This window comes from Notamacropus eugenii, chromosome 1 (assembly GCF_028372415.1).
Source record: "Notamacropus eugenii isolate mMacEug1 chromosome 1, mMacEug1.pri_v2, whole genome shotgun sequence".
NCBI classification, from domain to species: Eukaryota; Metazoa; Chordata; class Mammalia; order Diprotodontia; family Macropodidae; genus Notamacropus; species Notamacropus eugenii.
Genome location: NC_092872.1, coordinates 672,931,139 through 672,952,683, shown reverse-complemented (window position 1 = coordinate 672,952,683; position 21,545 = coordinate 672,931,139). Strand labels below are relative to the sequence as shown.

Here is a 21,545-nt window from a genome sequence, read left to right as displayed (position 1 = left end):
ATAGTTCCCAGGAATCTTCCGGTTCCCCATCTAGACTGTACAATGTGGTGGAGAGCCAGGGACTGTAGGACTGAAAAATGGGTATATAGAATCTACACATGGATGAGTAATTCATCAAGGGGATGGCTGTGACGGTTGACATGACTATGCAGTCAGAGAACCTGGGTGGATATCTTGTCTGTAACCCTGCGCAAGTCATTTAACCTCCCTGGGCATCAGTTCAGTCAATAGTAAAATGAGAAAATAATAGGGACAGCTAAACAAATAGAGCACAAGTCCTGCCAGGAGAACCTGAGTTCACATCCAGCCTGAAATGCTTGTTAACTGTGTGAATCTGGACAAGTCAAGGGGGGGGGGGGGGGGGGAGAGAGGGAGAGAGGGAGAGAGGGAGAGAGAGAGAGAGAGAGAGGGAGAGAGAGGGAGAGGGAGTGAGTGTGAGTGTCAGTGTGTGTGTGTGTGAGTGTCAGTGTGAGAGAGAGTGTGTGTGTGTGTGTGTGTGTGTGTGTGTGTGTGTGTGTAGAGACCCTCTGAGGTATCTTCCAGCCTTTCCCAGTTCATTTACTCCTCAGCTCTCATGATCTACAACTCTACTCTTCCATGCACGCAAATATTAAAATCATCATCATTACATTTAAGATCCTACAAACCTAATACTTGATACCTTCCTAGCAAATAATCCTTACATGCCAAGCTTTTTTTTTTTTAACACATGCAAATTTCTAATATACATTAAAAATCTACATAAATTAGCAAAAGAGATCTGCAACTTATTAGCTTTATGACTTTGGCCAAGTCATGGGACATCTCTGGGTCTCAGATTGCTCATGTATAAAATGAGAAGACTGGGCTGAATGATTTTTCCAAGTTCCTGGACCTATCAAACCGAAAAAATTGGCAGATGTGATGACTGAATCATTTTCAATGATATTTGAAAGATTGTGCAGGACTAGAGAGATATACAGTGGGAACAGAAAAGACAAATGTCCCAATTTCCATAAAATGGGGGGAAAGGAGTCTATAAACTACAACCTAACAAATTTCACCCACTGGAATACCTACGAAAAAAATTTGAAACGTTATTTAAGGTAATGCTTAGTGAACATTTAGAAAATGAAGTAGTGCTCCATGTCTTCATCAAGAAGAGGACATGCCAGACCAATCTCAGATTCTTTATTTGACAGGGTAAGCAAATTCAAGTGTAAATAAAGTTTAGATTTTAACAAAGCATTTGAAAAATTTTCTTGTAATATTCTTATAGAAAGATGAAGATATGGGACAGATGACAGAATAATTAAGTGGATTCAGAACCGGTTTAATGGCCAGATTCAAAGCATAATCATCAATGGACTGATGTCAACTAGACAGTCATCTCCAATGGAATATTCTAGGAATATGTGCTTGGACTTATGCTGTTTTATATTTCTATCAATGACTTTGAATAAAGACCTAAATGATATGCTTATTATCTTTGCAAATGACAAAAAGCTGACAAAGATAATTAACAAATTGTAATCAGTCAGAATTCAAAAAAAACTTGACAGGCTAGAATACTGGGCCTAATCTATTACGAAATTTAATACAGACAGATATAAAGTTTTACACCTAAAAAATTACAAGTACTGGAGGGACTGCAAGCCCATCAATGTACTGCTAGTAATAAAATAAATACTGTTATACCATAAGAAATTATAAAAGGGTTAGTTTCATTGAAACTGAGAAGATGTATGAATTAATGCAAAGTAAGCAGATGAGAACAATATATATAGCATTACAAAGAAATAATTTTGACAGACTTAAGAATGCTAATCAATGTCATGAGTGACCACAGTTTCAAAGTACTGATATTGAAGAATGCTGCCCAGCACCTGACAGAGATGATGGACTTAAGTTACAGAATGAGACAATATATTTTTACATGACTAATGTGAGAATTTGTTTTGCTTGACCATACCTACTGGTTACAAGGGCTTATTTTTCTTTTCTTCTTTTTTCATTAAAGGTAAGGTAAAAAAGAAAATAAATACTTAATTTTTTTAATAACCTATGCAGAGTACATGAAAAGAGAAAAAAAGCTGAAGAGCTAAAATATACTGAAGTATCAATGACACTAAGAAACTAACTTCAACTTCAGTTTTTAATAGATTTTTAAAAACACAAACATCTCTTCCTAACAAAATTCACTTCTTAGGAGGGAAAATTATAAAAGCCTTAAGCAGAGTTTCAACTTTGAGAAAAATAAATACTATTCTCTCCACTCTTCTTTAAAGGCCCTAACGGAGACTCTTTCCTATGAATTAATTTACCAAAACTCATTTTATGGACTTTACTATTATCAGAGTAGACAATTCATGCCAATTCAGTTTTTCTTAATGTTATTTTTCTAGGGATAAAAGAGAATATCTAAATATCATGTGCCCCCCTCCCACCCAAAGTCCTATATTTGGCTCCAAAAGTCAACTTCACAAGTCCTAAAGGAGGAAGGCATGGTTAGATAAAAGTTTATCTTAAAGAGACAGGAATTTTCAGCAGAAGTCAACTGTGGTATGGTGACCAGGCAATCTAATATAACCTTAGGGTATATTAAAAGATGTGTAATGTCTGAGATGACGGTGACTGAAACTAAGGTACCTATGTTTAGTTCTGGGAACATTTTACATAGGACACTGATAAACTAGAATATGTTCAGAGGAGGGCCACTAGAAACATAAGGCAAATATTCAAGTCATATGAGGATTAATTGAAGTAATTACAGATAATTATTCTGTGAAACTTAAGGGGAACATTATAGCTGTCTTCAAGTTTTCAAAAAGCTGTTAGTGGAAAGAGGACTAAACTTGTTCTCCTTTGCTTCAAAGCCTGCAACAAGAGAAAATTGCAAAAAGGCAAATTTAATCTTAATTTAAGAAAAAACTTCCTAACAATCAAAGCTTTTGAAGAGTGGAATGGGCTGCCCCCAGTTTGATTCTCTTCCCACCAGCAGCCCCCACTGGGGGGGTCTTCAAGCCAAGGCAGGATGACTATTTTGAAGATATTCTATAAAGGGGATTCTTGTTCAGTTATAAGTAAGGTCCCTTCCAACTTTTAAGATCCTGACATCCTTCAGCCCTTCACATCCCGTTCAGCTCTAAATCTATGTTCCTCAGATGAAACATGCCTATGTAAGTTTCAGAGGGAAGAAAAACAAAAAGCACACACAAAACCCCACAAGCATTGACTTAAAGGATTCTAAAACTAAGTCACATCCAAGCTTACCATCTACTATATTAGGGCACTACAGACCTCTCCCAATAATTCAACTAATTTGCAGTTATTATCAATTGTACATACCATATTGTTCCAAATTTTTCAAGAGCCTCCACAAGGTCAGCTTCCACAACTGATTCACACAGCCCTCGAACATGAACAACAGGAGAAACAGAAACTTTATGATGACTTCCACCTGCCTCCTATAGCAAGGGAAAAATAAATTTCTGGTTATATCTTTTATAATCTAAAAACCATACTTTTGCAAATTTAATTTTGCTTTTAAAAACTTAAATCATACTCCCAAATTGAAGGATTACATGATTACTTAAGAGAAAATTATTCATTTAAACAATGGGTTTTCAAAAGTTCTCAAATAACTTTCTATCTTAACTTGAAAAAACAAAATTACTTCAGAATTCAAACCTGCGTGCAGAAAATCACAGATACTATTTTCAAATGGGTATCTAGATATAGCTTGACTGCGGATACTACATCTTACTATTTACCTTCATTCTATTTCCTTCAAAACCCAAGTTCTAAATAACCTTTAGTACCAAAAATCCCATTTTTGTCCTGGATAACATTAACCAAATAATGCTGTATCACTCAAGATGATGACATCCTTAGTTGTTTTTCTCCTATGGTAGTAATGGATTTATTGTTACCATTAATCAATTAACTGGAGAACAATCGGATCCCATTACAATTTGAGAATAGCTCACTTAGGGACCAATTTGCAAGCCAACCTATAATTTCATGTTTCTATCTTTCCTTATGAGAATTAAATACTCAAACTTGCTACTCAATTGAAAGGAATCATAAAATCTTTGAGCTGTAAAGTACCTCAAAAAAGATTATCTAGTTCATCCTGCTCACCTTATAGATAGGGAAACTAAAGTCTAGAGGGGAAAGAACAAAATGGAAAGGAGTTAAGAATTTACAGGATAAATGACTTGTCCATGGCTACACAAATTAGCAGTATAGGCTCCGGTTCTTAGTCTCTTTATGCAATAGCATGAAGGCAATTCTTCTGGCTGATTCCTTTATGAAAATATATCCTTCCCCTAAAGGTGATTTTATAAATCTTTGAATACAAACTATTTCAATATAAATACAGTTTCAAAAATGCTGAAATGTAAAGTAAATTACAGGAACTAGAAGTGGAAAGAACCCTCGTACTCCAACAGGTCGTTCTACAGACTGGGAAATCAGGACTCTGGAAGGCAACAACAACAAAAAAAGCACACAGTTGAATCTGAACCCAGGTCCCTCGGCTCTAATCCTAGCATTCTTTCCATCAATACATTCCATGCTGCATCTCATCTATGAAAACCAAATGGCTCTAATGAAGCTATGAGGGTGATTGTAAGAAAATATGATGATGCCCAAGAAGCAATCACTATCATATCTGCTTATGTTACTCCATCACATGAACCTTCTCTTCCAATCAACTGCACATTCCCATCTCCCCTCCTTTGCTCATATACATTTCCCCTTAGCTAGAACACCTATCTCTTTCCTTTCTGCTTAACCAAGTCCTAGTCTCTTTTTATGGCCTCACTTCATCTTCTAGATGATACCTGTTGAGGATCACCCTAGGCCTCTGAACTGATGCAGAACTTAATCTTTCCCAATAAAAAAAATACTCAGTATCACAAAATCTCAACTATATTATAAATCAGTGGTCATTAAAACAACTTGGTACTGGCTAAACAAATAGTAGGTCAGTGAAACTGAGTAGAAAAGAACCAGAAACAAAGCAGTAGCACATTGAATATATACCAGACATTAGAGACACTAAGACAAAAAATGAAACAGTCCTTGCCTTCAAAAAGCTTCAACTGTATCAAGGGAAACGTGTACACAAGTGAAAACAAAATACACACAAAGTAAATAACACAGTGTTTTCAAGGTAGGCACTAGAAGATGGAGGGAAGAACATCAGAAAAGGCTTCATACAGAACATTTCATTTGAGATACGAAAAGAATTAAGGATTCTAAGAGGAGACTAGGACATTCCAGGAATGGGAGACAATCTGTGCAAAGGCAAGGAGAATGGGAAATGTAATGCTGAATAGGAGATACAGCAGAGACCAGTACTGCTGGATTAGAATGTGTGAAAAATAATGAGTAATAAGACTAAAAATACAGGCTAAAGGCAGATTGTGAAAGGTTCTAAATGCCAAAAAGAATATTTTATTCTAGAGGCAACAGAGAGTCAGTAGACCTCCAAACTCTAGCAAGGGAATGACATATTCAGACATATGTTTTAGGAATATTAATCACTTTAGCAGGTGTGTAGAGAATGTACTAGAGAAGGGAGAAAGTGGAGGAAGGGAGATCAATTCAAAGGTTATTATAATAGTCCAGGAAATTATTCATAAGAATCTGAATTAGGGTGGGGCAAGTGGAAAGAAGAGAATGAGTTTATGAGTCAATGTGGAGGTAGAATTAATAAGACAGCCTCACTTTCATTACTGATAAAAGTATGATTATATACATATATATACAAATATATATAATGATAATGTTATATACATAAATATTATAGAACTGACACAAATATAAGATCAACAACCCCTTCCCCAGTGGACAGTTACAGAATATGAAAAAAATTAATTATCAATGACCATATTAAAAGTGCTACAAATCACTAATAAAAATGCAAACGAAAACTCTGAGATTTCAACTCATACCCATGAAGCTGGCAAAGATGACTGAAGATAAATAATCAATGAAGAAAAGGTTATAGAAAGACAAGAATACTAATGGGAAAGGCAAGAACACTAATATGCTGTTGGTAGAGTTGTGAATTGATTCAAATGTTTTTAAAAACAATTAGGAATTACACTTTTAAAAAGTGATTAAACTGGCAAAGGCAGAGGTCAAACACAAAGAAGTCCTGTATATACTAAAATATTCATTTAATCACCAGCTATAGGTATCTTGCTATCTGGTTCTTCCACTGCCCTCTTTTCCTCACTTAGAACATCACACTCTAGACCCAGCTTCATAGACCACGTGCCACCAGCACTGTGAGAATGAATCTACTCAACTGAGTTTAACGGTTTAGATTAGTAAGTGTAAATTTACCTATCCCAGTGTACAGCATGTAGCTAGCCCAGGCCATGCAACATCTCATCCAGCCATCTACCATGGACATCCTGCCATCTGCCCTGGTGTGATGTGCACTCCCCCAGCCAAACCGGATGACTGACTGCACTAATAAACCAGCAAACAATTATTTAATAAATACTGTGAGCTCAGTTAGGCAGTGTTGGATAGAGGCAGGGCTGGGGAGAGAGCAAGTGAATTTAGAACTAAATTTTTTTTTAAAAGACATGGTCATGTTTTCAAATAATTTAAAATCTAGTAAGGGGAATGAAACCAACAATTAATCAAGCATTTATTAACTGACTACGGTGCTGTTCTATGAGGGAAACACACACATTTAAGAACATGTCAATAAGCAAATATTAAGCACTTATGTGACAAGCACTGTTGCTACATATATACAGAGTAATACAAGATAATGGGAGAGGAAGGGAAAGATCCACTAGCAGAGCATGAGCTGGGTTTTATAGGATAATACATCAGAAAACTAAGTGATAACAATAAAGTTTTAAGTAGCAAAAGAACAAAAACAAAGAAACTGGAAACAAAATCAATTGAAGAATGGATAGATCACGATAGAGGACTGTCTGTAATAATAATCTTACTATTGTTCCCATAAGGAATATGAGAAATTCAAAAAACACTGGAAGAATTGTATTGGCTATTGCAGAATGAAGCAAAAACTTGGAATATATATACATGTATATATGTAATTACAGTAACATAAATGAAAACATTAAAAGTCAGCCAAACTGATTAATTGCAATTACTAAACTGGTTCCAGAAAACAGATAAGGGGAAGCCCACTTTCCTTCTCTCTGTAGAAAGGAAATAGCCTTTAGGTGCTGAATGTTGCAGAGAGTAAGGGAGAAAAAACAGTGATGGTAGTCCAGTTACTGTGTATAATCATTCTAGCAAAGATCAAGGAATCAATCAATCAATAAACATTTATTAAGCACCTACTACATGCCAGGCATTGGCTAAGTGTTGAGAATAAAAAAAGAGGCAAAAGACAATCCCTGTCCTCAAGGAGCTCACAGTCTAATGGGGGAGACAACATGCAAAAAAGTATGTACAAAACATGCTACAGACAGGACAAACAGGAGATAATAAGGCTTCCTGTGGGGACTTAAAGGAAAAAAGGGAGGTCAGAGCACATTCTAGGCATAGGGGACAGCCAGAGAAAATGCCTGGAAGCTAAGAGACAGAGTGTCACATTCATGTAACAGCCCAGGAGAGCCATGCTATTGGATCAAAGAGTACATGGGGGGCAGTAGGAGGGAGCTAAGTATTCAATACCATCAGGTTATTGGAATAATCCAGGGATGAAGTGTTGAGGACCTATACTACAGTGGAGGCTGTCCGAAGAGAGAAGATGGTTAGAGGAGCTATGAACTGGCCCAATCATTCTGGAAAACAATTTAGAATTACACCCCAAAATCATGACCTATACAGGAAAAGGGCCCAAGTTTACAAAAATGTTTATGGCAGCACTTTTTTTTTAAAAATGGGGTCTAGAAAGTGACATCTGAAAGTCTGAAGACAAGGGACCAAAATCTCCCCTTTCCTTTCTGCAGTGTTTTTTCCTTTTTTACTCATCTGATGACAACAAAGGGCACTTAAGCTATTATCAATCACAGAATCTAAGAGCTAGACCATAGAACCTTACAGATCATCTATTCTAAGCCATACCTGTTCAAGAACCCTCTCCATAACACCCCCAAGAAATAATCATCTAGTCTATGCTTCCTCCAATGACCCAGGTAATCTCTTGTCTCCTATTTTTGGACAGCTCTACCTATTAGGAAGTTTGCTTTGGTTTTTTTTTTCCAGAATAATTGGCCTTTGCAACTTCCAACCATCATTCCTTCTAATCCTACACTAGAGTCAAACAGAACAAGTTCAATTTCTTTTCCAAGACACATCCTCAAATACTTAAGGACATGTATAAGTCTACCAAGTTCCTTCAATTGATCCTCATGTAGTATGTCAGTCCTTTCTCCATCCTGGTTATCCTCTTCTAAAAATATGATACTCATGGCACTTGGTCACAGTTATTTTTTAGTACTTTTCAGGCGTGTCTGATTTTTCATGTCCCCTTTGGGGTTCTTTTTTGGAAACGATACTGGAACAATTCGCCATTTCCTTCTCCAGCTCATTTTACAGAAACTGAGGCAAACAGTAAAGTGACTCACTCAGGGTTACATAGCTAGTATGTGAGACCAGATCTGGATGGTCATTATCACCCACTATAGTCCCCATAACCTTTCTTTTCTTAGAATTATTTGTTATACCTACTTGCTCACTCAACTGTAAGCTCCCTGTGGGTAGGGATCCTTATCATTAGTCCTACTAACCTGTCCCCTGCACTCAGCAAATGCTGGGCAACACAGTGAGAACTAAATAAATGATCGCTGATTCGCTGGTTAAATATTCTACATCCCAAAGCTACTAGCATACTGGAAAGATATTCTCAATGAATCCCAAGTTTTTCTAGGCAAGTTGTGGGACACGGTCTTGGGTTTCCTCCCAGGCTTGTAGTTGAACTACACCTCCTCTAATCATTTTTCTTCTACAGAAGATCTCTACTAGATCAAGATATTCAGTAAACCATTCCCAATCAGTTACTTATACTTTTCTGATTTTTGTAGTTTAAGTCTCTGCAATAACAATTTTTAAGTTCTGTTGATCTTCCTCTAACTCTTCTGAAAGCATCAGGGGAAGCCTGAGAGTTGGGGTGGAATTCTCAGCTTAGAGAATGAAGAGCCATGTAATTCTGGGCTCTCTGAAACTCTGAACTTCAGTTTCCTCACTACAAAATTAAGGGGGTGGACTTGAGGACCTCTAAAAGTCTCTTCCAGGGCAGCTAGGTGGCAAAGTGGATAGACTGCTTGGAAGATGTCTTCCTGAGTTCAAATCTGGCCTCAGACACTTACTGGCTGTGTGGCCCTGTGCAAGTCACTTAATCCTATTTGCCCCAGCTCCTCCTCTATAAAATGTCAAATCACTCCAGTATCTTTGCCAAGAAAATGACAAATGGGGTCAAAAAGAGTCGGATACAACTGAAATGACTGAACAAGAAAAATCTCTTCCAACTCTAAATCTATGGTTCCACAATCTACTAACCTTTCAACTCAATTTAGCAAAATTCATTTTCTATAATAGTTATTTTAAGAGATTCAATAGGCTCTATTGCCAAATGAAGAAGGGAGAGGCAGAATAAAGATTTTATCACATTTTAATAAAATCAACTGCTTCAAATCCTTAAAAAGCCAGCCAAGGCTACAATTTTATAAAATTTTAAAGTGCATACTTTAAAACTCAGGCCTTTCAAAATGATAATTCTGACTAGAGTTTCCTTCTCCTTAAACTTGCTTAACTTTATACTGATTAATATCTCCTATAACTGAAAAAGAAAAGTTATTTGTTATAAAACCTTAAGTTAAACCTGTCTTTTCTCACTATAACTTATCAAAGCTTTGCTATATGCTAAACAGAAATTGAATGTATGAATGACAATTTATGTCTGGGAACATTAATAATATACTCCACTAAAATACAATGAATTCTGTATGTTTGAAATCAGATATAAAGGGTCAAACTATTTTACAAATACAGAGCTTTAAACTACAAAGCAAGGAGGTACATCCTGACTTCAAGTCTAACATGTAGCTACCTCTTCTGCCTCAATGCTGTAGCATGTTGCCAAGAATAGGTTACTTGAAAGAAGTATAAAAGACATATTCAGGAAAGCATATGAAATGGTTCCAACATAAGGTGAAAATTCCCCATGGAGGAGTTACAGAAGGACATGAGAAGAATCACACAGTTTAAAACTGCCTGTGTATCTGACACATACATACATACATGGAGAAGGAAATGTCAAAACACTCCAGTATCTCTGCCCAAAAAAACTCCCAAATAGGGTCACAAAGAGTCGGATACGACTGAAAAACACCAAACAACAACAAAACACACATCTATGTGTATGTATATCTGTAGGTATATATAAAATAACGTACACAGATACACACTCATATATACCCATATGAGGGCACATATGCATAAGTGAAGGTTTGTATGTATAATATATGTTTTTTTCTACACGTACACTCATATAGGGAAAGAAAATATTTTTTTTCAACAAAGTTGCTTTAATAATGTCTGAAGTTTATTTTAAATGCTATTATATATAAAAAATGAATATTTCCCACATCTTTTTTTTTGTGCATATTTTTTTTATTTTGTAATGTTTAACAATCACTGCCATACAATTGTGATTTTATCCCCCCCACCTACCCCCCACTCCCCCCCTCCCTCCCCACGACTGCATACAATTCTGTATAGATTCTACATATACTTTCCTATTGAGTATATTTTCACTATAGTCATGCTATGTAGTCAGACTAAGATAAATGAAAGAAATCGTATAACAAATCAGAACATGATACACAAACACATACACATACACAAACATGATCTGCTACAATATGTGAGTGACTTCCATATTTCTCTCTCTGAGTGTGGCAGGCATTTTGCCTTGAGATCCTCCATTGGGATTTTTTTTTTTTTTTCGTAAGAAGTTCTTGTGTTATTACAAAAAACTAAGTCTACCAGAAAAAACTCTCACACACTGTGGTTGTTGCTGTGCATAAAGTTCTCCTGGTTCTGCTCCTTTCACTCAGCATCAGGTCATATAAGTCCTTCCAGGCCTCTCTGAAGTCTTCTTGTTCATCATTTCTTATGGCACAATAGTACTCCATTACATTCATATACCATAATTTATTCAGCCATTCCCCAATTGATGGACATCCCCTTGACTTCCAGTTTTTGGCAACTACATAGAGTGCTGCTATAAATATTTTTGTACATGTGGGACCCTTTCCCATTTTTATGATCTCTTGGGGATATAGTCCTAGTAGCCATATTGCTGGGTCAAAGGGTAAGCACATTTTTGTAGCCCTTTGGGCATAGTTCCAAATTGCTCTCCAGAATGGTTGGATGCGCTCGCAGCTCCACCAACAATGAATTAGTGTTCCAACTTTCCCACATCCTCTCCAGCATTTATCATTTTCTTGTTCTGTCATGTTTGCCAATCTTATAGGTGTGATGTGGTACCTCAGAGTTGTTTTGATTTGCATCTCTCTAACCAATAGTGATATTTCCCACATCTTGACAACTAAAACATAATAAACAGATTTTGTTTAAGCTTTTACATAAAAAGTCCCCAAATTTTCCTAACTTTGCACACATAGATAAGTCAATTCTACTTACTTATCCACACCCATTCTTAACTAGTCAGCTATTATCACCATTAATCCTTGAAAGAACAAAATTATTTTTTTTAAAAATAAGGCCACAGGGAAAAGCATAAAAATAACACTGGCCCTAGAGTTTTCATTCCAAATATAATAAATTTTACTCTAAAATAATTTGAAAATAAAAACTGAAGATAGAATTTTAGAAAACTAGTCAGTTATTTCCTATTACCTAAACAAATCACACTTAAATACTATTGCTGGAATTTTTTTAGTGACACCAACATTATAATTTCCAGTGTCAAAAGGAAATATCATTTTAGATCAAAATAAATTCTCTGACAAAGAAATGGATTCCAGAATGAATTAAAGGTCTCATGGAATGTGATCTTTAATCTGGAGTTTGTTGCTTAATAGGATAAGCGAGGACCATGGTAATTCCATTAAAAACTATATTTCTAGAAAAGGAAAAGTTGACAACTTACCTAGGCTGGGCAAATTAGAGCTGACAGAAAATACTAGAAATGCCATTTTCAGTCAGGCCCGTGATCCATCAAACCAGCATTTTATAACATTAACATATAATGGATGCTTTTTATGAGAGAACCTCTTTACTATCAGTTTGAGAAGTTAAGGAGGTAACAGTTCCAAATAGCTTAGCTTCCCTAATAACCTACAGTGAATCTATTCATAATCAATTTCTCTCAGCTTGAGAGTATTTTTCACTTTTAACAATCCTATTTAAGCACAAAATTCCAAAAGCTTACTACCTACGGTCTAAAACTTCCTCTGATATTTCTTCAAGGAAGGTTACTCCCACTGTACCAATTATAATTTATACATACTATTATATCCAGTATAATTCTTCTCCATGTCTTCCCATAAGTTCTCCATAAGGGAATCCATTCAATATGCTGGAATCTTTTCAGATTCATTCCCTAGATATCTTTTACATCACTTCTAACACACAGCTGATCACTAGCAGTATGCAACAGCACTACGGTGTAGTAAATAAATAGTGTGTTTAAAGTGAAGTCAGAAAAACCAAGACTTCATACCTCTTCAGAGCTTCAGTTCCTCATCTGTAAAATGGGTATAAAAACACCTATAATATCTATTTCACAGGATAATTCTGAGATACAAATGTGATAATAGCCCTAAGGCACACAGAATATGAATTATTGTTATTATTATTTTCATTATTACTTATGCCTAAATATCTCTCCATTGCTCTTTGAGTCACCTATAGTTTTGATTCGTCAGAGATTGTGAATGTTCCAAGACTCACTGCCACATAATATCACCAAAAGAAAACTGACATTAGACAAATAGGTTACTCCTGGGAAGATTTATATGTACTGATGCAAAGTGAAGTGAGAAGAACCAAAAGATTATACACAGTAACAGCAATATTGCTCAATAACTTAGCTATTCTCAGCAATACAATGATCCAAGACAATTCCAAAGGACTTATGAAAAATGCTATCCACCTCTGGAGAAAGAACTAATGGAGTCTGAGTGCAGTTGTTTGGGGTTTTTTTTAACTTTATTTTTCTTGGGTGGGTTTTTTTTGTATTTTCTTTGACAACATAGCTAATATGAAAATGTTTTGCATGACTGCACATGTATAATCCATATCGAATTACTTACCTTTTCAAGGAATGGGGAAGGAAGGGGGACAATTTGGAACTCAAGATTTTAAAAATTGTTGTTCAGTTGTTACAGTCATGTCCAACTCTTCATGACCCTTTTTTTGGAGTTTTCTTGGCAAAGATACTGCAGTGATTTGCCATTACCTTCTCCGGCTCATTTTACAGATGAGGTAACTGAGGCAAACAGGGTTAGTGACTTGCCCAGGGTCACAGTGTCTGAGGCCTGATTTAAACTCAGGAAGATGAGTCTTCCTGATTCCAAACTCTATACTCTGTCTATGAGAACGAAGTCATTAACATACACACACACACACACACAAAAAAAAAAATGAATTATTGTTAGAAAGCAGATTAGAATCATTGAAATTACTGCATGATTTCCCACAAAAATCCAACCTATTATCTTTTTTGTATTTAATTTTTGATCAGCTCTTTGCTGATCTGCAATGCCTATCCAAGATACATGTACTGATGAATCAATCCAAATGGGCCACCATGAATATCATGGTCTAGACATTAGGCATTATGCATCTATTTGTTTTTCCTATGTGGATTTTGGGCAGCCATGTACTAAAGAAACTCTACTTTTCTGGTGCTTGATAAAATCAGCAAAATATCATCCACAAAAACCCACAAGTCTTTACAATGCTTCAGCAAGATGATAAAGTACTCTACCCACCTCTTGACAGAGAAGCAATGGATTCAGGATGAAGAATGAGACATAATTTTTCAACATGTTTAATGTGGGAATGTATGTGTAGACCCTATACAAAATTGTATGCCATCTTGGGGAGGTAGAGGGGAGGGAGGGAAAAATAATAATCTAAGTTGTATGGTAGTGATTGTAGAGCACTGAAAAAAATTAAATTAAATTTAAAAATTTTGGAATACTTTTTAAAAAAACACCCCCAAATACAAGCTTACCCTGACTTTGTTCATTGGAACTAGAAAAACACTTCAGGGGAAGTGTTTCATACAGAAAATGTCACAAAGGCTGATTGACCAAATAATGTTGTATCAGGGTTTTGTGAGTTTGTATTTATATTCTCTGCTTACATGGTAATAGTAATCATCTGTTAGGTCAGAATTTGAGTCCATATTCCATACTGCTGCAGTTGGTTAGTGGGTTGGGGCAGAGGCCAGAAGTAGCAAGACTATTATTAGTAATTGAGACAATCTTTGATGGTGGAGGGTTGAAAAAGAAGAGTGAGGAAGCTTGGGTTAGAGCTGATCCCAGAACCTGTGGCTATTCTTGTGATCTTACCATTATTCCCTCCACATTTTTTTGGTCCATAGTCACTAAGACTTGCTGAAGCATTCTCTAAAAAAAAACAAAACAACATTCCCATAGAAAAGGATGATTATATATGAAAATGTGAATCTCTTGGCACAGCTTTTCTTTTTTTTAAGTATATAGGTTTAACATGTTTCAAAGCTGTCCTACTTAAATCTGATTCCTTCTGAACTTTCTTCAATTCTCCTATATGAATTTTTAAAAATGCTTCAAAGGCCCACTTTTCTTTCTTATCTCACTTTTGGAGAGGCCACTCTTTTACTAGCTCTCCTCTTTCCACCTTCAAATAATAAAAGAAAAACACAATCCTTTTAAGAAACGTGTATAATCAAGCAAAACAAATCCACACATTTGCCATTTAGCTTATATTTGTTAAACTGAATGAAGTATTTTTACTAGAGGATTAGAAGCCACTGAAGTTCTATTCTGCCAGCTGATTTTAAAAAGCAATATAGCTGATCTATGACAAAACGTAGTCTTAATTTCTTGGCCAAGGGCTTTAGACATATTTGATCTCAAATAGCACAAAAATTAAAAGGGAAAAAAGCAGTCAAGGCATTTGAGTCACTTCTTCAAAATGAATTCTTTTTTCACAAAAAGCACTAAATCTATAATGACAGGTAAAGACAGCCATATCCTAAAATTCAAAAGTACCACCTCTTATCTGTTTCTTCAAAAGGTATCCATCAGTCAATAATACAGTTTGTCCATGGAAGAGCAGTAATGATTCAGTCTTAAGGCTGCCAACTCTCAATCAGATCAGGTATCACTGATGAATAATTACTCCTCAGTCTAGGAGGATTCCCAGGAACACAGTTGTCTAGGGTTGCTGTGGCTTTGCACGTCTACAGTAAGATCTGGGTTAACAAAATGAGCTCTACTAAAATCTCTCTTCCACACTCATCCAGAAATTTTGCAGTTTTTGTCATTCTAACAAGCAGTGATGTCTATGTCAACCTAGATCTATTTAAGTATACCAGACACTCTGAACCCAATCTGTGACATATTCTATATAAGATGCATTCCAATATTTGAAATTATGGATCTTTATCTTTTCTTTTAATCATATATGTGTATACATCTATCTATATGCATATATATAAAGAACTGAGAAAGAAACAAGTTTTCACATTAATTAAGTTTCTAACTTCAGTAAATTATTATATTTAGTGATTCTCCAGTTTACTAACTGTACAATACAGGAGGAAAAGAAAAATTATTCTCTAAATTTTCTCTGATACTAATAGTCAAAACTCTTCTAGTCTCTTCCAGGAAACACCCTCAACCCACTAGGGATGCTCAAATGATTTGCTACACTGAAGTATTCACATGTTATTACTGAGATGGTTTTCCTACAAGCTTAAGTGCTATTCACTTTCCTGCATAGTTTGCAATCCATAAATCCCTGGATTTATTAATCTATCTATTAATAATTATTCATTAATATTTATTATCTATTTATTATCATTATTATGTGATTATCAAGTGAAACATTAACATGTTTCAAAGCTGTCCTACTTAATCTGTTTCCTTCTGAATTTTCTTCAGGTCTCCTATATGCATTTTTTAAAATGCTTCAAAGGGCCCACTTTTTCTTCTTATCTTATTTTTGGGGAGGCCACTCTATTACTAGCTCTCATCTTTCCATCTTCAAATAATAAAAAAAAAATACAATCCTTTTAACAAATGAGCATAATCAGGCAAAACAAATCCATACATTTGCCATTAGGCTCATATTTATATATATTTATATAATAATTAATCTAGCTGGTCATCATCCATCATATTCATTCACTTCATCTCCAGCTTGGGTTCTGCTCCTCATGACCACAAGATAGAAAGAGAAGGGGATAGCCAACAGGGCTTACCCATTCAGTTTCTGGGCCAGGAAAGTCAGCTATCCTGTGCTTCCTCTGAGTCTTTTCCAAGGTTGTTCTGGGATCCTTCAGTAAACCACCCTGTGGCCCTAAATGAATCTACCATTGCGAAACAACAAACTATGACAACATGGTGCCCTCTCTCTGTCTCCTCCCTTTGTTGTTTTTTTTTTTGTTTTTCATTCCTTGAAAACTGGAAAGTTCCTCTGACTTCCTGACTTTTGGGGCCTGGTTCCTAAATTCAAAGTAAATTTGTAAAGCTTCCTTATGAGGTTAAGAACCTAGTATTTCTATTTTCAACTATTTACTTTAAATCTAAATTTAGAATTTTAATTTTTTAAATCAAATATGAGTTAAGTTTTTTTGCCCCAGAATGGAATCTTGCAGAAAAGATTATAACTCTATCCTATTCCTGAAAAGTAAAACTTTTGCAACAATAGCCAAGAGCAGCCAAGTGAAACTAAACAATCCAGGAATCTTTGACACTTCAAACTAGGTGCCAGAAGATACATCACAAAATTGAAACATACTGTACACCTAATGCCACAATCAATCCCACACATGCTACAATTGTCCTTAATGTTATATTACAACAACACTTTAAATCCTCATCACCATTCAAGATAATCAATTCACCATCGATATTTACTGAATGGACCAATGTGCACAGCAATGTAAAAATCCACTAAATTTTCCTTAAAAAGGCATCACATTTGTTTCATTAACAAGTATTGGTAAACAAAAAAATTCCAATTTTTGTCCTTTCTAATTTTTAAACTTCCATAGGAAACAATAATTACCTATAAAAGCCTTTTTTCATGTTTATTTATTTTAAATGGCTTACCACATAGGTTTCTCTCCTTTATATTCAATACTTTAAGTATAAGGTTGTGTCATAGAGACTTCCCTTAAACTGAAGCTACAATAACTCTAAATTATGAAGCAATAGACAACTTTAAAAAAAAAAACAGGAAATACAGATCACAGTAACAGATTTTTACTGAATACTTTTCCCCTCCACAGATTCATTCTGATCTTCTTTGAAATCTGGGGGAGGGGATTTAAATACATTAGTAAGAAAAATCAATTCCTATGTGTTTAATTGAATATGGCTCTGCCACAACCATATAAAGGAGTGGCTACCTGCCCACAAAAATAAAGTCAGTTTGCCCTCTCCTCAAAATATATATGTATATATACACATATAAATAAAAAATATATAGGCGGTAAAATAAATTAACACACTCACCCTTTTCTACTTCATATATCCAGAGAGGAATGGCTATTTAAAATGATGTTTTATGATTAAATAGGTCTTTCCTTTCTTTTACAACAGTTTCTAAAAGGAAACTGGCCAAAGTTTTTTAGCCACAAGAAGAGTTCACTTAGAGTATCATTTTTGCCAAGGCATCCAAAAAAAATACTCATCCTGCTACAACAAAATCTAAGTAAGATTTTTGCTAAAAGCTACAATGACAAAAGGCAAAGAAAAAATGAGATGAAATTGATTCCTTTATTAAACAGATAACATTCTTACACATATCTCAAGAATACTCTCACAGTCCTAAGTAACCATTTGTCTCAAAAACATTGTCTATTTCACTCTTCTTCCAATCACTGCCTTTTTTTTCCAAAGAGAAAAAAGGAACCTAGTATAAAAGCTGAAATATCCCTGGAATCTCTCTTCATTGCCCTACAAATCAAACTTAGCTCCTTCGGTGGGGCAAAATGTGGAAATATCCAAAGTCAGATGTTTTCACTTGAAGGATGTACATTAAAAGAGCCTTTACTAAAACCAGTTATTACTACCCCTCAGCTTTAGAACCCTGAACAAATCCCAAACTGCTGACGGCTCTCAACCGTAACAATAAACCGAGGCGATAGAGGCTAGTGACAAACGCCTTGGAGTCTCCTTTCACTTTAAGGTAAGGATGCACTTAGAAAAGAGTCTCCACCAGCACCCACTTTTTACCGCTCTCCTTGAGCTCTAAAATCTTTAACCCACCCCAAACTGGAGGCGGCTCCACTTGGCACTAATAAGCCGTGGTTCTGCAAGCTAGTTACGAATGCAAGAAAATAAGACCCTCGCCACGAAAGTGGAGGAGAAAGTGCCAGCCCCAGGTCTTCCATTTGGATACCGGCCTCGGCAAGGAGGCCACTCGTCCACAACACGCAAACCGCTTTCTCGCCCTCGTCCCCGGAGGCTGTGCGGTGCAGACATGTTCTCCCTCCCCCCAAAAATGAACCGTGCGGATAGAGGAGCAGAAGGGTCTCGTCTTGTTAAAGCAGGAGCACAACAAAGGCTTCACCCCTCCGTCTCCTACGCTCCCCCACCCCGTGGCACCAAATAAATTAATTAAGGACGGCACCGAAGTCCCTATCCCGAGGTCGGGAGGCACCGGCCGGTGGGGGAGGGGGCATAGACACCCCAGCCCACAACGGTTGCCCCGGCCCGGCCTGGTGCAGGTTCGAGCTCCAGGAGGGGGCCCGCGGGGAGGGTCCGTTTGGGGGGGGGGCTGGAGGAGCGGAGCTCGATAGGCAGAGAGAAGGCAAGGAAAGGGTGAGGGAGCCGCGCTTTGTTACCGGCTGAGAGTAGCTCCGGCCGCCTCCTTCGCCCCCGCCCCGGGGCCCGGGCTCCCGGCGGCTCTCGCCTTCCTCGGCCGAGTAGTCGATCTCGCCTTCCTCCGTCTTGAGGCGCTTGGCCTGGCTCTCGTACTCTCGCTCCTCGTACGGCTCGCCTGGAGAGGAGGACGAGGAGGACATGGCGGCGGCGCAGCCTTGGGACGAGGGGACCGGCTGGGCCGCGCTGGGCAGGCCGCCGCCGCCTCCCCGGGGCTTCTCCGCTCCGGCCTCTCGCCGCCGTCGGAGCCCGCAGTCTAAAGGGATCCGCACGCGAGCGGGCGGGCGGGCGGCCGGAGGATGGAGAGGGCTGGGGGCGGAGAGAGGGAGGGGGACGCCCCGGGAGGAGTCTGCCTCGGGAGAGGCCGCTCCCCTTGGTTACCGGCGCCAACCGACCCGAGCGGCCTCCTCCTCCTCCTCCTCTCCTAGCCCGAGGGGACGCGACGGGACCCGAGGGGGGGTGGGGGGTGACTGAGGGACGACAGCTTCCGGTCTTCCCTCCTCCCCCGCCCTCGGGATTCTGAATCCCGGCTGCCGCCCGCCGGGGATCGCGTTCTAGCCGCTGCCTGGCCGGCCACGCCTCCTTCTGGGATTCCTGCCCCTATTGGCCGGGGTGGTGCCAGACCTGCCCTTCTATTGGTTCGCCTGGCTGTTTGTCCAAATCCTCCCCCTTCCCACCCCGTTTCCCTCTGGTCTCCCTGTATCCTTCTCCCAGGCGCGGAGCCCTTGGCCTCGCCACGCTGACCCTGCCTCGGAGTCCCGGGCTCCCCGAGCGCGCGGGCCCTTCTCGGGGCGCCGACCCCGCGGACGGGAGCCGCGCCGACGGTGCACAGCGAGATGGAGAGAGGAGAGAGTAGCGAGCATGGTGACGGTTAACCGCCTTCCCGCTTATTTAAATAAAGGCTCTTAGGACTTCTCTGCCTTCAAAGCAGGGCGAGGAAACCCACTTAGCGCCTTTGGCGCCCCCTCCTACCCGCTCCCGCCGGGATTCCTACAGCGGAAGGTGCCGCCTTTCGGGGGCCAGGTGCGCCTTTCTGCCAGCCCGTCCTCCGCGCTGCGGGGCTGGCCGCGTCCCTGCTGGGCTCCGCGCCTCCCGCGGCCGATCCGGGCTGCCCCGGGGCACTGGGTTCTTAGCAAACCCGGTGAGAACAGCAGATGGTACCTAGGACTTTAACCTGTGTCGACTCTTCTGATCCGCGCCTCAGCCCCGGCCGGGAGGGGTGATGATTACCTCCATTCTACAGACGAGGAAACTGAGGCAGGCACGTCAAATTGACTCCCCCAGGGTCTCACGGATAGTAAAGTCTGAGGCCAAATCTGAATTCAGACATCAATCAAGTATTTTTTCCTTTCTTTTAGTTCTTCCTGAAAAGGAGAAAAAACTCTCTTTGGCTCGACCTCTTTAGTCACAACTAGCTTCATCAGCAACTGACTTTAAGCGTTTTCGGAAGCTCTTGATGTTTTGTTGTTTCGGGTTTTTTTCCACTTCATGCTGTCGACCCTGGAGGCTTCAGCCCCCAGACTGGAAGGACTTGGAGCGCCTACCTAAACCTGGCCACAAACGAGGTGCGAAGGCTTCGGCAGGAGTCCATTTCCGATCATGCAGGACTGTGGTTCTGAGGGGAGAGAAGGTGCCCACACCAATGAAGGAACTGTCTTAAATACTCTCCAGAATAGTAATAGATCCGAGATCCTGTTTGACATTTCCAGCCCACCCACCTTCCTCCACTTAGCTAAATCACTGAAAAGAGGCACAATCAATCCCCTTTTCAAGGGGAATTTGGTGCAAAGAGGATTCATCTTAGATTCTACCTAGAGATTTTTAGCTATTGAAGTGCCAAAAGAATCTTATGAATCCATTGGATAGTAAGCACCTTGAGGACAGGAATTGTCTTTGCCTCATTTTGTATCTCCCCACCCCGCCTTAGCACAGTGCCTGGTACATAGTTGGTGCTCAATTAATGTTTATTGACTGACTGAAGTTGATTTTGCCCTTAAGTAGGTCCTATAAGGTAGGGGCTACTAGGGGTAATTTTCCACTAGCCTTTTAACTCCTAGTCCAGCGCTCCACACATAACAGGAATTAAAAAAACATCACAAGAGCCAAGGGAGAAATTATCTATACCTCAGCAACATAAGACAGATTTGCTACAGAGGATCAACCGCAACAATTAAACACATATTTATGATCCCAGTGTTGGGCCTTGAGCTATGGTTACAAAAACAAAAAAGGAAACAATCCTTGACTAGGGAAATATCAAGGTACAAAAGTGGATCTCTGCTGGCAGTTTCTTCCCTAAAATGTAGGATTCTAGTTCCTATTTCTCCAGCTAATTGGACTATGCTTTTTGGTGTTTTCTCCCACAGCCTATGTTCCTTTCCTTTTTCAAAGCAGTTCCTTTCCACTGAAAAAGATGTCTCCCTTACTGTTGACAATGTTTTGCTCTAAATTGTTCTGTGCTTTATAATTCCCATTGCCTATCAT

The 21,545-nt window shown here is 38.6% G+C and overlaps 1 protein-coding gene across 2 annotated transcripts in view; it reads right to left on the bottom strand.

Moving 5' to 3' along the window:
- HNRNPLL (heterogeneous nuclear ribonucleoprotein L like) overlaps positions 1-19,579 on the bottom strand; it is a 52,890-nt gene extending 33,311 nt beyond the window's left edge. Inside the window, exons 1-2 of one of the 2 annotated variants that reach the window (XM_072635832.1) lie at positions 19,025-19,579; positions 3,328-3,446 (exon numbers count right to left, since the gene is read on the bottom strand). In XM_072635832.1, coding sequence (XP_072491933.1) covers positions 3,328-3,446; positions 19,025-19,204 — 299 coding nt within the window. In that variant the 5' untranslated portion in view covers positions 19,205-19,579. Of the gene's footprint in view, positions 1-3,327; positions 3,447-19,024 lie in introns of those variants that run through there. The other variant, XM_072635833.1, reaches the window with a different exon arrangement.
- Positions 19,580-21,545: the final 1,966 nt, after the last annotated feature.